The sequence below is a fragment of the Anthonomus grandis genome, chromosome 14, assembly GCF_022605725.1.
Source record: "Anthonomus grandis grandis chromosome 14, icAntGran1.3, whole genome shotgun sequence".
In the NCBI taxonomy this organism is placed as follows: Eukaryota; Metazoa; Arthropoda; class Insecta; order Coleoptera; family Curculionidae; genus Anthonomus; species Anthonomus grandis.
Genome location: NC_065559.1, coordinates 5,397,546 through 5,415,347, shown reverse-complemented (window position 1 = coordinate 5,415,347; position 17,802 = coordinate 5,397,546). Strand labels below are relative to the sequence as shown.

The window sequence follows — 17,802 nt, the reverse complement described above, 5'->3', positions numbered from 1 at the left end:
ATTCTACTCCAAATTTGGAGGAAGCAAAATCAAGAACTACACCTACAGTTGAAAATAAAAAAAGAGCTGCAACTAAAAAGGTATTTGTTGACACTGACTCTGAAAACAACCCATTCTTAATAGAAGACGACGAAGATTGTACTTGCATTTACTGTGTGGAAGAATTTAAAAGGTCAAAGGCAAAGGAAATTTGGCTGCAATGTTGTTCTTGCTCGAAATGGGCACACGCTGTGTGTGCTGGAGTCAAACTAAGATGTTTATTTGTAAACTGTGTTGCAATATTTAATTTTCTACAGAAATTTTTGGCAATATTTAATAGATATGTCATTTTACCCACTTAGGAGGGTAAAACGAACTTTTACCTTTTTAAATTAAATACTTTAAAATGAGAATTTATTTTTGAGTTTTTTAGTGATTTTTATTTTGGAAAATAGAGTAGAGATGCCTGTATTTTTTTGTTACTTTTGTAGAATTAAAATATTTTTTGTTCATAGACAATTTTGATTTTTGAAAACCCTATGTCATTTTGTACACCCTTCCCCTAGATAATATGGTTTAGTACATAGGGTGTTATGCATTTTATTTTATTTTTACCTACGCATATTTTTTTACTTAATGAATATACTTTGTTAAGTAGCTGCATTGTCCTTCTTTCATATCAGTTACATAATCGTGTTTTAATACAAAAGGTAAACAACAATATGATTATGTGGTTTTGTTCAAGACTAAATTTTTAAAAAGATCCTTTCACCTTTTAAAATACGCTTTTAATAATTATTTGGTGAAGCGTAAATCATTTACGCGAGTTTCGTGCATACCTATCACTTATTCTCGCCACTTTATAGTGTAGTGATTAATCTATTATTTAAACAGCTGCGGCAATTAGTAAATAGCGAAAAAAAACTAAATTGCGATCTGCGTTTATTTACCTACCGGTTTATTTATAATCAATATATTTCATTGTTGCTCACGATGGCATACAAAATGTGGGGTAATTATATGGGTTTTTGAAATCTAATACGATTGTGTTCAATTAACCATTAAGGCGTGTTAAAATCGATAGTCAATGTTCTGTAATTAGGAAATATAATATATGAGATGTATTTCTAAGATTGTAAGTGACCCTTATTACTTACAACATCTGGTCTCAATCCTTAAAATCTGTTGTCCCATACACTTAAAAGGGTCAGTTATGATGCAATCTGGTGCCAAAAAAAAATAAATGGATGATGTAAACCCTAGAAGAAATTCTTTAAGGGTATTGCAATAAATTTTGGAATTGCTGTCAACTCTTGATTTATCGCTTTTATCTGATATGAGATACCTAAAAATAGATGTGTGCACTTGGACTAGAGAAATTATTTTTACCGATTAACGTAATTAGATTTATATTATTGGTATTCTGATAAAATTATGTTTCCAATATTTTTCCTATACCAATAAGTCTGTTTCTATTCTTGTGTATCACTAATGCAAGGTTTATTTAAACGACTGTGGTTCCTCCTGAAAGTGATATTGTATAGACATAGAATATGTGAATTTGTTCGCCTTGCATGGTATTAACACCGTCTAGGATCTGAATAGACCTTGCGAACAATTAGATAACTCTATTAATTTGACCTTAATATAAATCATCCATTTTAAAAAGTAGTAAAAACTTCTCCGTAATAGTGGTTTTTCTGGTGCGATATTGCAGTTAATGGATTTTTTTATCTGGAAATTCGAATTTCTAAAATAAGAAAGTACATAAGGAATGACAAAATTTAAATGTATTTTTTTTAAACGTGAAGGCAGTCAACTGTAGAGTGATCAAGAGACAGTTAAAGATGTGTATCTTGCTCCTTCTGAGTTCTTCCTGAATTATCTCCTTCCGAATAATTTAATAACTGACATCTGTTTATATACGTTCCGTATACGAGCATAGATTAATACTTCTTTTGTAAATTTTTACCTGTTTTTGCCAGGCCCTTTACCCTAACTACTGTTGATGACAATGACACAGTAATCACTACCAGTGATGTCGTCAAACAATACTTGCATAATAAGTATCTATTAATAATAGAGTATGCTTTAAATAGTAGTAATATTACCGTTAAGCCTAATTTACACGAGCAAGTAAAACTATCGCAAGTTCATATCTGAGCGCACTTCCAAATAATTTGCATAATGTAAACAGTGTCCGAGAGTGCTCTCCCAGCAAGTAGCAAAGCTTGCGGTCAAGTAGTTGCGTCATAAATTATTGCAGGTCTAAACAAATCAGGACAAGTTAGTACAAGTTCTTTAGCAAGTTATAATTTCTTTTCCGTTTTGTTGAAAGTTGGGTGCAAGTTAAATAGTGCAAGAAAAGCAAAATGGAGGGCAAACGTGTATAGTCCAAACAAGATGCTGAAATTCAACGAAAACTCCATAATCTCCGCACTCAAGCAAACCAGGAGTGGAACAAATTGAAAAAAAGGAAAAGTGGTCAGGGTACTGATGAGAACTATAAGAGTTCCTGGGAATACTTCGATTTAATTAAGTTTATATTTGCTCAAAACATAACATCAAGGACCGAGGATAATTTATTGGTAAGTAAAAAAGTACTACAGTTTTAAATTATGTATGTTTATTGAAGTTTTACCATTATTTTAAATATGTTTATATTGCCAAGAAACTTCACCTTCCGCCGAAACAAAGTAATCACGAAATTCTTCACGGATTTCTTTAGCTATTACTGAGTAATAGTGCAAAGTAAAAAACTGCCCATAGTTCCACGGTATGCTACTTCCAGCCTTTCAATGTTCTAAGTCTTTGACAAAAGCTCTTGAAAACTCATTCCCAAAATTTGTAAACTTACTAAAACTAAACGATCACTTCTGGCCGCATTTCTATGTTATACCGAGTTGACTCTTCAAACCGCTTAACATCAAAAATATTCAACTTACCTATTATAAATCCTACAGGTGCTATTATTAATATTCTTATCGCTCGCGTGCCGCCTCCGGTCCTCGAACAAATCTTTGACCGCCGTCACGCCCAACACAAACATCACCGGGATCATCGCGATCTCTTTACCGAACGCGTTGATCGCCGGGAACCAATTCAGTAACACTATAAAAATAAAGTACAAATTCGCTACCCTATGAAATTGTTCCAGTAAATTCCGCGGTAAAAAACTAAGAAGGGTATATTTTGTAGTCCTAATACGGTTGTCGGCCCGACGTCCGTTCGGATGTTGTTTGCGCGGTGTTTTTGGCGGAACCGTGTGGTTGGGTACTACGGTACGGATCCTCTCCTCCGGATCGTGCTTGGGCGAACGTCTCGTGAGCCTATAGTAGATTTTCTGCCACAGGTGAGGAGGATCGGATCGGCGAAGTGTGTAAATCGATTCGGACCTTGAAGCTTGTCTAAAAAATATTGAGAATTATTAGAATATCATCAGAAATTATGCTTAGCTGCTATACCATTACAGTGAGGGACTCAAAATAGATACTATAACCTATACTATAGATACTATTAACCTGGGACATTAATCCAAAAGCCTGGAACAGCATAGTCAATAACTTGAAATGCTTTTGCCAAATGATTGACTATGCAGGCTAAACATAAAATTCATTCATTGGTATTTTTTTTACAATAAATATTTAATGACAAGTAAAATATAGAAGAAATGTGCATAAGATTTAGGGATCTTATATCTTCAACTTAAAATTAGAAAGACAAAATTGCTTTAATAAAAGGTCCTTTTAGGGTGTATTCACCAGTTAGTGTAACTAGCTACAAAAATTAAATTTTGCTACATTTATCAAAATCTGCTACAAAGTGTAAGGAAGTTGAAGCAAAGCAGAACAGTCAGGTTATCGCGATTCTTACGAAATACGATTTACTTTCAATTGATCCGCTTTGCCAACTATAAAGATCTAAATCTAAACGAATTAATGAAAGTAAGTATATGATTTACGATTCATTTAGATTATTTAAAAGATATGATTTTTTAACCTGTTTACTGTTAAAATTCGGTATTTGATTGTACGTAGCAAAACTACTCTCAATTTAAGCAACGCTACATGAAATTACATATTCGGTTTTGTTACACTGAATAAAAACCAGTTTTAAGAAAGTGTTAAAATAGGATTAAATTTACATTTTAAAATAATTACATATTTAATTTTTCAACATGAAAACCCTAATTAAAATTGCAAGTCATTTATGACAAATTTAAAATTTTACAAAGAAATAATAATAAGAGCTATAACTAAAAGAAAGAACAATGGTACCTTCAGAATTTAACAACGACATACAAAAAGTAAAATATAAAAATTATTAAGAACAAATAATGGACTTTTGACCCCTTTTTAGCATGAAAACCTATTTGAGACCCAAGAATCATTGAGGATCGCAATGAATTGATGATCCAGGTCTGTAATCGGTTCAATTACATATAAAAAGTGACATTTCAAGATGATTCAAAGCATATTTGAGAGGTGAGATGCGGTAGAATGCCAAATAATGGACATTTGACCCCTTTCTGGCATGAAAACCTATGTAAGACCCAGGAATCATTGACGATCGCAATGAATTGATGATTCACGTCTGTGATCGTTCCAACGAGATACAAAAAATAAAATTTCAAAATTATTCAAAGCATATTAGAGAGGTGAGATGTGGTAGAATGCCAAATAATGGACTTTTGACCCCTTTTTGGCATGAAAACCTATGTGAGACCCAGGAATCATTGAGGATCGCAATGAATTAATGGTTCACGTCTGTGATCGGTCCAACGAGATACGAAAAATAAAATTTCAAAATTATTCAAAGCATATTAGAGAGGTGAGATGCGGTAGTGACAAATAATGGACTTTTAACCCTTTTTTGGCATGAAAACCTATCTAAGACCCAGGAATCATTGACGATCGCAATGAATTGATGATCCACGTCTGTAATCGGTTCAATTACATATAAAAAGTGACATTTTAAGATGATTCAAAGCATATTTGAGAGGTGAGATGCGGTAGAATGCCAAATAATGGACTTTTGACCCCCTTTTTGGCATGAAAACCTATGTAAGACCCAGGAATCATTGACGATCGCAATTAATTCATGGTTCACGTCTGTGATCGGTTCAACGATATACGACAAACAAAATTTCAAAATTATTCAAACCATATTATAGAAGTGAGATGCGGTAGAATGCCAAATAATAGACTTTTGACCTTTTTAGCATGAAAACCTATCTGAGACCCAGGAATCATTGACGATCGCAATGAATTGATGGTTCACGTCTGTGATCGGTCCAAAGAGATACAAAAAACAAAATTTCAAAATTATTCAAAGCATATTATAGAAGTGAGATGCGGTAGAATGACAACCATCACTCAAATCTCTTATGAACAAGTTAAAAAAGAGAGAGTCAATATGCGAACCTTAAGGCACACTTGAAGATACTTCAATACGATTAGAAATATAATTATTTATCTGTGTGCGACCAGTCAAAGAAACTATGGCAAAATTCGACCAAAGTCTTACCAAGGATGATAACCCCTAAAGCAGATGATCAGGACCAACTCAAAATGCCCAGAAAATAATACAGAGTAAGTAACCTATTAAACAACCTAGTAATAAATACATGCACCTGGATAGTTATAAATATCAGTTCTATCGTCATTATTCATTAGTCATAATACCCCACTATAATGATCTACTAGTTATGTCCAGAAGGAATATTACAGTTTTTCTTTTCACTGTGTATAAAACCAGTGTAATTTAAAAATAAAATTACTGACAGATAAACATTGTTATCATAAAATTCCTGTATTACGTCTTATTTAGTATTGAGACATTTTCGTTTTAATGTATCGTTCACATTACCATTAAAACTAAATTTACTTGCATTTAAACTTTCCAAATTTATGTTTCTATTAAAAAAAATAAGTGAAACATAAAATTCAATGTGTCTTACATTTTCTACTCAATAAGCCCAACTTAAATAAAACGATTATTTGCCATTGTACGTGGTATATCAGCGGATAGCTTATTGTCAGACACACATAAATATACAGTAAATTTTTTTATTTATGTTCACAATTTGTGTGGGTAAATATCTCGTAAGCTTGATAAAATGTTAGTAATTTGTCAAAAAACCAAATTTACTCTTAATACAAACACCATATCAGGATATTTGTTGGAAACAAAACAGTACTGATACCTTTGTATATAAGAAAACAATTTATTCAAATTTCAAAGTAAAATATTCTTTATTAAGTGAAACAAATATTTATTAATTTAACGAAAAACGATAATTTCTCGAGTATACAACCGCTAACAGAAATGCTAAAAGAAAAAGCCTAGCATCTGTGAAAAGACCCTTTTTAAACTAAATCCTATACTTATCTGTATACAATTAATGCAATACATAATACAAACCCTTCAATAGAAGAGTGACTGTAATAGATCAATAATGGAAACAATAATAGTAAAATATATTTGGATTACTTTGGAGTCCTTTGTGGTCTAAATTTTTTTCGAAAATCTGGGGGTTTTTCGTTGTTCTTTCCTTCTATTTAGCATATTTAGTAATTGGTCCATTAAGGTAATGTGTTATATGCTGCCTGTATGCTATGTTATAAGATAACCTCATACAGAAATTTTCAATTTTTTGAAAAGACTTTTCTGTTTTAACCATTATAGAATTATTATAGACAACGTCGGAATCTCAAGGAGAGAATCAGGGTATTACATAAAACGTATTTTTGTTTTTGCAGTAAGTGTTTTTTCAAGTTGTAAATAATTTTGAGATATGCTATAGTAAGTTTGTTGTTTATATAATGTTAAAAAGATAAATCCGTATCAAAGATAATTCCTAGATTTTGAACCACTAGTATTATGTTATTATTTATTTATATTTGAAAAATGTGTTCTATGTGATCTTTGCTTATGACTAAAATTTCTGATTTTTGCGCTTTTTATTTTTAGGTTATGATTTTTTGAATATAAAAATAATCTGTTTAAATCCGTGTAGTGTATGTATATTATTGATAATTTATGAATAAAGAAAGGTTTTTTAAACATCACTTGATTAACTTCTCAGCACCTGATTTAATCAGCATTATACAGGGACATCGAAGATTAAATAAATATCTTGCATTTACTAAAATGGCATTTTTTTATGGAACACCCTATGTTTTATTTTTTTTAATGGATAGTTAAAATATCTTTAATTTAATACATATAACATATTTCTATATCTAAGTTCCCGCTAGTTCCGTTTTAGAAATAAATACTTATTTTCGTCAAATTTCATAATTTTAAACATTTTTATTTTGTAAATTACTTATGTCATAACGGTTTAATAAATAATGTTAGTGACTTTTTAGTTTATAACAGTCACAATTTTACCATTATGTTTTATAATAAACATAATTTAAAAAAAAAGGAATATTATTATTAACTACTTAAATGAAGTTTTGATGGGACTATTTATTTTCCATGGACAATGTGCTCAAATAATAGCAGGAACATGTGGAACATTTTAACAAATTGTGTCAAGATTTACAAGCAATGAATAAAAAAAGCGTATTTATCCTACAAAATCCTTCGTTAGTTATACGTAAAAGTAACAAAAAAGTGTTATTATAGGAAATTTTCGAAACGACTATTATTAATCTTTAAACATTATTAAATCAAATAAATCTTTTGTCATGGTTGTGTCCATGTCAAATTTTTGTGACAATGTGATCACTTATACCAGTTTTAAACTTTTTATCAATATTTAATGAATTTAAAAACTGAATGATGTTTAATAAATAAGCGCAGGGAGACTGTAGTATTTTCATTTTACTTTCATCTACGACTCCACTGCAAGTATGGACTATTTCTTTACTATTTATAAAATCGTTTAATAGGTAATAACTCGCTGACGTAGCTCTTCTTTACTGTTTACTGTGTGTTGCATACATCCATTCCTTTATAATGCCCCACAAATAGAAATCAAGGGGTGTAAGATCTGGCGATCTCGCCGGCCAATCCCATGGTCCCATACACCTAAACCATCTATCATCAAACATGTCTTACAGTGCTCTTGTTAGAGTGACGCGGGGCTCCGTTAAGTTGAAACCGACAAGTATGAAAATCTTGCAATGATAGAGTTTCCAAAAAATTACTTACAACACTAAAAATTGGGCAGAATTTAGTGTCTCAGAAATCATCATAAATTAAAAATTTTACTTGGTTATCTTTTAAAAGATAAAATACATTGAAATTAAATTTTTCTTGAAAACGATTTATTTTGGTCGTGTGTGGTCCAAAATGATAATTTATTCTTATGATGTACTAATACTTTTTTAATTGAATAATTAGACTAACCAAAATCATCATTAGCACTTCTAATTGAATTTTAATTTACAGCCATAATTAAAAAAATTATTTTGCAACATTATAAACTTTCTGCCGATTTACTGATGGTAGATCTGGATAAATTTTCTACAGTTTCTTGCTATTATTTGATCACATTGTCCATAGCAAATAAATAGCCTCATCAAAACCCTCAAATGAGGTTTTGATAATATCTAACATCTTAGACTTTTTAATTAAGTTGATGATAAAACACAATGTTAACTTAATATGTCACTGTCATTCATTAAGCTCCTGTGATATGTTCATGGCTAACTAAGTTATTTACAAAATAAAATTTTTTGCTTCATAAACTGTGTGTACTCTTAATTATTTTTTTATATTGTCTGTTCACCATAGTAGGTACGCTCTTCATGTATTCCTTGTATACAAATGTTAATAAATATACAGTTCTTATTTTTTATCTCAAAGTTTATAGCTCTATATTCAAATGGCCAATTTATATTAAACAACAATACATACTGCGCAGTCAATATTAGAATTATCTTACCTAGAATGTCCCTTGGCACTAACCCTAGAGGCCGCCCCCTCGACGCTAACGGTATCTTTGTGTCCAGGTGGCAATATAAAATCAGTCTTGGAACCTCCCCTAGAGTGTCCAGGTCTATCCGGCCCGACCCCGGACACCTCCGCCTCGGAGATCTGGCCATGGGAGAACGCCCTCTGGTGGCCTCTTGATCCTGCCAGAAAAAAAAACCGTTTTATAATAACTGTAAATCCCATCATTGATTAGATGTATTGTATGCCAGTTTTTGGCAGCTATCAATTACAACTTATCGGACACATAGTGACTGGAAGTATAATTAAAGTGAACTGTCAGATTATGCGGAATTTTGTAATCAATAAGTGCTTTTTAAATGAAAAAAAAAAACTGATAGGGATCCAAGTCAGGTAATTAATAGTATAGTAGGGAGGTACTCATTGACAATCCAAACCGTTTAAGGTATAAATATCAATATAAAAAATCGTTTTATAATAACAGTAAATCCCATCGTTATACCGCATGAATTAATTAGATGTATTGGCATGCCAGTGTTTGGCAGCTATCAACTATGCATTTACAACTTATTGGCTTGAAATTATCGGACACATAGTGACTGGAAGTACGAAGAAAGTGAACTGTCATATTATGCGGATATTTGCAATCAATAACTGCTTTTTAAATGAAAAAAAAAATTGATAATAATCCAAGTTGGGCCATTAATTGTATAATAGTTTGCATTTACAATCCAAACCGTTTAAGGTATAAATAAGTCAAAGTCAAAAGTTTATTGAAAAGCAAATTTGCTGTACATATTACAAGGAATTCCTAAATTTACAATAGACATATAACAAACAATTACAAGTCATCAGGGTTCTGCAACACAGGTATAGATAGGTCCAGAAATTCTGTGAAAGAAGAATTGCAGATCTCACTAAAGCTTTTTTAATGACAATATCAAATTTTCATCTATTCAAGTTGCGAATTCTTAAAGGCAATAAATTATACATGAGCTTTCCATAGTGGAAAATAGTATTTCTACTTAAAGTGCTCTGAGACTGAGGTACCTGAAGGTTTTGTCTAGAACGTGTTTGGTAATTATGTATATTAGCCCTTTGTTGGAAGGTATTAGAGTGACAGTGACGAAATGTTTCAAATAAGATCATATAGAGTTAGTATTTTGTAGTGTCAAAACAGAGGCTTACAGTAGTCCCTATAGTCTGCACACGATAAGACCCTAACAGCTCTCTTTTGCAGAAGAAACAGAGAATGTAACTTAGTAGCAGTACAGTAACCAAAGAACAGGATGCCATACCTTAAGTGAGATTCAAAAACTTCTTTTGAGATGCCTGGGTTATTAATCTCCATAGGTATTGTTCTTATTGCGTAAATAGCTAATAATAGACTTTTTAATAGCTTGTTAATGTGAACATCCCACTTTAGGTTTTGGTCGATCATTAGTCCCAGGAACTTATACTCACCCACTCTCCAAACCAAACTATTGTAAATTTATAAAGATATTCTAGGAGAGAGTGTGTTTGGAAAAACCATAAATTTAGTTTTAGAAGCATTTAAAGCTAACTTGTTTTCATCAAACCAGCATTTTATTTTGTGCAAGTCCTCGTTATTAGCGCTCTGCAGAAGAGATGGATCCTGCCCTGACCAAGATAGAGAAATGTCGTGAAAAAAGGATTAGCTTCCCTTTGAGGTTGAGAGCGATAGATCATTAATATATAGTGTAAACAGGAGGGGGGACCCAATACAGAACCTTGGGGAACCTCATTCATAATGATCTTAAATCTAGAGAACACCTCAGTTCCGCAAGGGCCTCTAACGCACACACACACTGCTGCCTGTTCTCCAGATATGAAGCAAACCAGTCGAGGGCAACACTTATTAAAAAGCATTTGATCATTAACACAATCAAACGCTTTGGCAAGGTCGCAATACACTGCTACAGTCAATTGTGTGTCATTGACACTCTCATAAACATGCTCAAGTAGTTGGTATATGGCATCTTTAGTGCTTGTGTTGGCTCTGAATCCAAATTGTAAAGGTGATATTATTTTATTCCTATCTAAAAATTCAGTAAGGCAAGTTTTTGCCAAGGTCTCCAGTATTTTAATATTAAAATAAAAAAATCGTTTTATAATAACTGTAAACCCCATCGTTGTACCGTATGAATTAATTAGATGTATTGTATGCTAGTGTTTGGCAGCTATCAACTATGCATTTACAATTGGCTTGAAATCATCGGGCACTTAGTGACTGAAAAATACGATGAAAATAAACTGTCAGATTATACGGATATTTGTAATTAATTGAAAAAAAAATCTGATAGGGCTCAAAGTCAGGCAATTAATAGTATTATACTGAGGGGTTACTCATTTACAATTCACACAGTTTATGGTATAAATATCAAAATATAAACCAAATATAGAACCGAGTTCTTAGATGAAATAAGGGACATGGCTCAATATGGACACTCTAGTCCATTCAACAAGCACTAAAGGTTTACAAAAGGATAGAAAATGTTTCGGCATTTAAAAAAATTGACTAATAGTAGTGTATAAAATCGAACTCCATTCACCTCAAATATTTGATTAAATTCTTCTGAAAAATCATTGTTTTTCACTAACACAATCCTTAGCCCCCCACCCACCCCAAGCATTTGCCCAGAAAGAAATTCTTCTGAAAAATCCGTTATTGGTCTATAAAATCCAATCTAATAGCACTGTTTTTGTATTAAATATTTAATAATATATATAATTATATATCCAATTTAAATACACAAACTATGTTATTAGATTAGATATTAACGGCGAAAGCAGCTTTTATTCATGCGTATTATTTTGGAAAACAAGGATTTTTGAAAACATTTTCTTACTGGTAAGTTGTGGAGGGTGGGTGGGGGGCTAAGAGTTGGCTTAATGAAAAACGTTTTTTTTGCCGAAAATAATTACCTTAGAGGAAACACTTTGCAATTTACTCAGGAAATTCAAAAAGACTGGTTTGATAAAAAGTATTCAAAGGTTTCCATGCAGTGTTTAAGTGATTAGACATAAAGAATAATTAAAGTTAATTTTCTGTAACTTGTAAATTATTAATTGAATTAAATTTTTTCTTTTAAGGCAATTATTTTATGCAATAAAAATGTTTTTCATCAACACTACCCTTACACCCCCCACCCACCCCAAACAACTTACCAGTAAAAAATTCTTCTGCAAAATCCCTGTTTTTTAACATGATATACATGGACTAGAAAAGTTCTTGTTTTATGTTATACAGTATATCTGTTTCACTATAAATTTTAATGTAATTTTGACACCCTGTATATTAAAAATTAAAAAAAAACTAGACTAGTCTAAAGTCTTCCTTAAATAAACCATTACAATCCATTCACAAGAAGTCAAGATAATAGATTTCTTAGTATGGTAAGAAACAAAATAGTTTGCCTTTCAATTCCAAGCAACAAATCATATATTATTATCGTTAAATATAGATTTATTCAACGAATTTTTAGTAAATTTTTGGTTTTGGTATATTTATCAACCATATATGGTCAAGGTATATTTATTATACATAGTATATCAAATACTATTCTGTTTACAAAAAGGAGAAAATTTTGGCATTTAAAAAAATTGACAAGGGATTTTCATAGCTAGTCTTTACATTCTCAAATATCTGATAAAATGACTCCAATATCACATATATGGAATACCATACACAAACAATTATAAAAAATTTTCGATTTAAAAAATAAAATTTAATTTAGAAAATGCCCTGGTGTGTAGAATTCTACCAGGATAATACGAATGGTACATACTTTACACATGACAGCACTGTAGTAAAATAACCTAACTGAGGATATTATGTAGAAAAAGTATTTATTTATAGGCATACAGTTGTTGAGATAGGTGATAACAATTTATATATTGAAAAAAATAAGAGTTCTGAATTTGGTTGATAAATATAAAATTTGTTAAATTGCTGATAATCATATTATCTAAAAATCAACATATTGTGTTCGAATCTAATATTCAACAATAATTATTTTTATCTAGCTTTAATAAAAGTCTTCATGGCGGCATCGGGATCTTAAAATATAACCATTAAGAACAAATTTATGGGTTCGGGGACTTTTACCGAGATATTGCAGCATAAGCACTTCTTTTATAATTGTATAACACTATATGGATTATGTGGTTTTTTGTTCGTATTTAGTCTGTAAGTTTATAGGTTGAAATAACAACTTAATTTCTTTGTAAAAGTTCTTATAATATTCGGTTAATAAATCATTATACAATATATTCATTTGTGCCTTTTATTATCTTCTAACTCGAACATATTGTCATCAAATCCCTCCACTGATTTGGGAGGTATTTATTTGGATGTCTTTATCACAATTGTTAGTACTGGAATGATGTTTATAGGTAACTTATTACATCTGTTATAAATGACTTCATATAATATGAAAATCGAATCTGTTTACTCATTCAATAATTCTTCTTACAGCTTTAATGGTTTCACTGAATAATTGTATTATTTTGTTAAGGTTTCCTTGAAAAATATTGTTTGATTTGATCCATTAAATTATGAAATTTTACACCGGAGATGATACGTCGTATATATTCTACCCCACTTAAGATAAGACTAGGGATAATAAAAAAAAATAATTTTCAATATCCAAAATAAACATTCGTTTATGAATATCATAAAGGAAGCGGTAAAATCTTATCGATTTTTGACACGGGTAATTTGTTGGTTTAAGAGTACATACCAGCAATTTTATTAATAAAGTCTATTAGCAAAATAAACATTAGTTGACATCACCATTTGAAAACTGAGTCATGTTTCTTATACACTTGGGAAGGTGGGAAACCCGTGGATAACTGTATATTATTACTAATATAATGAAAATATTTATGGAGTATTTTAAGTTAATATTTAAAAACTGCTTGGATATCTGTGGTGTTGGTTATATTTAAACGTGCCTATCCAGCTTTTAAGCCTTGAATAATATTCGTTTTGCCCCATTCCAATCCTAACCTCAAAATATTAGAGCTGTGTCATCAGCTTAAGAAAGCCCTTTAATATTTTTGTTAAGAAGGTGCACTTTCTTCCCACTTAATGTATTATTAACCTTAAGGCTAACCCTACTCTAAGTTGATTAAACATGTATTGAATGAACACTTTAGAAAATGTTGTAAATGTAAATTTATAAAGGGCATTAGGTACCTGCTTATTTAATTTAATAATTAAAATCGAATAAACCTAATGAAGTCTTCAAAATACAATTTCGTCTAAAGACCCATCACAATACTAATAATGATCATTCATAATTAAAGGAAACTTTTGGCCGCAATATAATCCCTACACCATCATTTACAGCACTGGTATCATTAAGTAGGTTTTTGTGGGCTAGTTTCTTTACACAACTCTAATGGTTGAATTCAGTGTAGATAATAAACTGATATCTCCCATATAATTAGCGGTAATATTAATAGTATAAAGAACATGTTAAAAAAATAATTTAACGTTATAATTGGATAAAATATGTTTTTATCAAAGTGTAGTTGATAAGTTATACTAATATTACCTATACTAAATTTACAGCAATGCAAAATGTTGGATTAAAAAGATAACATTTTTATACAGACGTTATTAAATATTTAAACAGGGTGGCTTTCTTTTTACATATATTACGTATGTATGTTTGGTAAACGTCTGAGTTGAAAAAAAGACTGTGCCAAAACGAATTAGATTTGTCCAGGTTTCATTTTATTAATAGTGTCTGGATCGTGTGGAAATAGTGTTTTTCAGACATAATTGGTTTAATTATACAAAAAAAGTATCACTTTATTCCCATCCTCTTCTAATTCTTAGACTGAAAGAGGGATATATGAATGAGAACTCAACTTTTTCCCCTATTTTCTATATCATCGTTTCATTTTTATAAGTTGTTTTGGTTGGAAGATCTGGGTTTTAGTACATACTTTAGGATAAAACAACATAAATTATTTCCTCCTAATAATAGGTGGTAGACATTTTTATTATGTCCAAGGGCGTCGCCAGCCGGTAAGCTAGGGAGGGGCAGCATGAAAGAACTGAAGATAAAAACAAAAATTTTAATTAAAAAAAAATAAAAACCGAACAAAATATTTACATGAAAATCAATTGAAACATAATCTTCTAGGGTTCTTTGCGAATTCGTTAATCACTTTGTTAACAAAATCGTCCAAGTTTTTAAAAATGTGTTGCCTGTGTACACTCATCATAGCGAGGCCATTGAGTCGAGTTTCAGACATAGTGCTCCTCAACTAGGTTTTGATTCTCCTAAGGCTACTAAATGACCTTTCAACTGTACAAGTCGTACAAGGTAATGCAACAAGGATCTGTAAAGCCTTCTTAATTTCAGGAAAGAAATCATCAGTTTCCTTGAGGATGTCCACAACACTCATTTTGACCGATTCTGATTTTTCCTCCCATATTTTTTTCCAAAGCTCTATCTCATTTTGGATATTTGTAACACCGTAAAAATTTTTAAATTCCTTGCAAGCCTCTTCAAGTTCTTCCAAAGAAATGTTTTTCATTTGCGCAGGATGTAGTTTTGACAAAGTAAATGATGGTCTATTTTCTTCAGAAAACCTTATTTCTAGGGAATTTATAATTGAGTCCAAATAAGGAATTGTTATGGACCTGCGCCAAAATTCTGAGGGGCTTTTTGATGGGTGGCTGCTACGGTGTTGTCGTCTTTCAGCAGTACGCGGTGTTGATTTCATATCCAATCCAATTTTTTCCGCAATAACAGAAGCATCTTTGAAAATTTCTTCTGTTATTTTTTCGGGATTTTCACGGTGGTTTTTTGATCAGTTTTAAAATACGACCAAAATGCTGTGATGCCTGAACTGCATCCAAGGAGACTGATTGGAGCACGTTTACTGTTGGTTCTAAAAGAGCGGAATATTTGGCTATCAATCCAAGGCTAAAAATAAACGAAACTTTGGAAGCTGCAGCATGGAGCTGATATGCATGTTTCCTTGTAGCAATATTGCCATCTCGAGACCGGGTTTCTAGTGCCTCCATTATATCACAAAAGTTCTCTTTAAAAACTCTGATGCTCTTGTATTTCCCGCTCCACCTTGTTTCGCACAGCTTGGGAATATTGGGTATTAATTTTCTTCTTAGAACCCGATTCACGAAAAAATGTAATTATATCTTTGATGGCCCCAACTGTATTTCGGATCTCCGGCAGAGCATTCAGATCATTGATTACCAGGTTGAGTTTATGTGACGAGCAATGAAAAAATAGTGCTTTCTTGTATTTTTTACGCAAAATAGCCTGAACGCCACCTTCTTTTCCAGACATCGTGGAACAACCATCGAATCCTAAACCAACGCATTTATCTGGATTGAGATCCTCTTTCGTCAGGAATTCGTTTATTGCCGTGGCAATCGATTTAGCGTCCAAGGCTGTAAGCTCAGCAAATCCGAGGAATACTTCTTCAATGTTGCTGGTTTCCTCATCAAAATATCTTATGCCAACTGAGAGCTGTTCCTTTCCAGAGATATCCGCTGTTTCGTCTGCTAAAATGCTATATGCTTGCGATATCTTCACATTTTTGATGCAATCGGCCTTAATAACATCTCCACAAATACTGATAATCTCATTCTGGATGTCAACCGATCGATAACTTGCATTTTGCAAGCATGGAAAGGCTCAAGATCGTTTTTTAAAATAGTGTCTCCTGCGTCAATTCGTATCTTATACAGCCCTTCCAGAATTCCATCACCATAGCTTGCTCCCCTTAATGCTAGGTCGTGGGATCCGCAAAACGCAATGCAGGAAATAATCGATCTTATAATTTTCCTGTTTTTTTCAAGACTTTCCTGAGAGTATTTGTTAATTTGCACATCTACTGGCACATTACCAAGAAAAGATTTAGTTGCTTCCTATGCCGTCTTATGAAAGTGAGTATCTGCGTGTTTTCTGCAGTATTCATGAATATCTTTGAACTTACAAAACGGCCTTATAATGAACGAACAACCTAAAACACCTCTAACGGAGCTCAGATTGGGTGGAAATAGTGTACAGAATTTACAGAAGGCTCCTTTTTGTTGGCGGGAGTATGCTAACCATCCAGAATGTTGGGTTTTTTACCTTGTATCTGTTATCATATCTGTAATACTCATACTGTACTGTCTAATACTGTCTACTATACTAATACTGTCTTGTCAGAGGTGAATATTATTTTGTGATATGGTGTCCATTGTATAAATGTTACGTTAACCATTTGGAGCAGGGTCAAAAAAAGTTGTCAATGTTCTTATTGTATTAAACTACAATATCCCCACAAATATATATATTATAGACCGCTTAATGGTAATGCTAATAATTTTTATGATGAATTTGAGATAAACGTTTCGACTTTACTAACAGAATGTGACTTTTTTTTTTGTATGGGCGATTTTAATGTAAATATTTTCGATTTAAATGCTAAACTCTTCTCATCCATTTTAGAGTCTTTAAGTTTAAAGGAAATGCTGGACGAGCCTACTCATCAAGGTATAACAGGAGAAACACTTCTAGATTTATTTATTTGCTCGCATGAAGCATTTACTAGTTCGTTAAATATAGATTTAAATTCTAACTTCTCAGATCACTATTTTCTAACATGTGACTTAAGCTTAAAAGTGACAAAGCCGGAGCCTTTTTTAAGAAAATTTTAGTAAGGAAGCTTTCACTAGACAAATAGAGACTATTCTATTTGATGTAATTTTGTATTTGACAAATTTAAACGCTAAGATTGATGTATTTACTAACTTTTTAATAGAACTTTTTGATATTTATGCTTCAAAACGAACTATGCGCATTACTAAGAAAAGAATTCCCTGGATAACACCTCATTTAAAATATTTAATGTTTTTTATAA

General features: G+C 31.8%; 1 protein-coding gene across 7 annotated transcripts in view; it reads right to left on the bottom strand.

Moving 5' to 3' along the window:
* Nucleotides 1-17,802, bottom strand: part of LOC126744710 (phospholipid-transporting ATPase VD) — a 76,669-nt gene that overhangs the window by 50,675 nt on the left and 8,192 nt on the right. For all 7 annotated transcript variants that reach the window (XR_007663290.1, XR_007663289.1, XM_050452238.1 and 4 more), the window contains exons 3-4: nt 8,879-9,068; nt 2,925-3,386 (exon numbers count right to left, since the gene is read on the bottom strand). Coding sequence is in view for 5 of the 7 variants with exons in the window: in XM_050452238.1 (XP_050308195.1) it covers nt 2,925-3,386; nt 8,879-9,068 (652 nt within the window). In the remaining 2 variants the exon portion in view is untranslated. The remainder of the gene's footprint in view (nt 1-2,924; nt 3,387-8,878; nt 9,069-17,802) is intronic.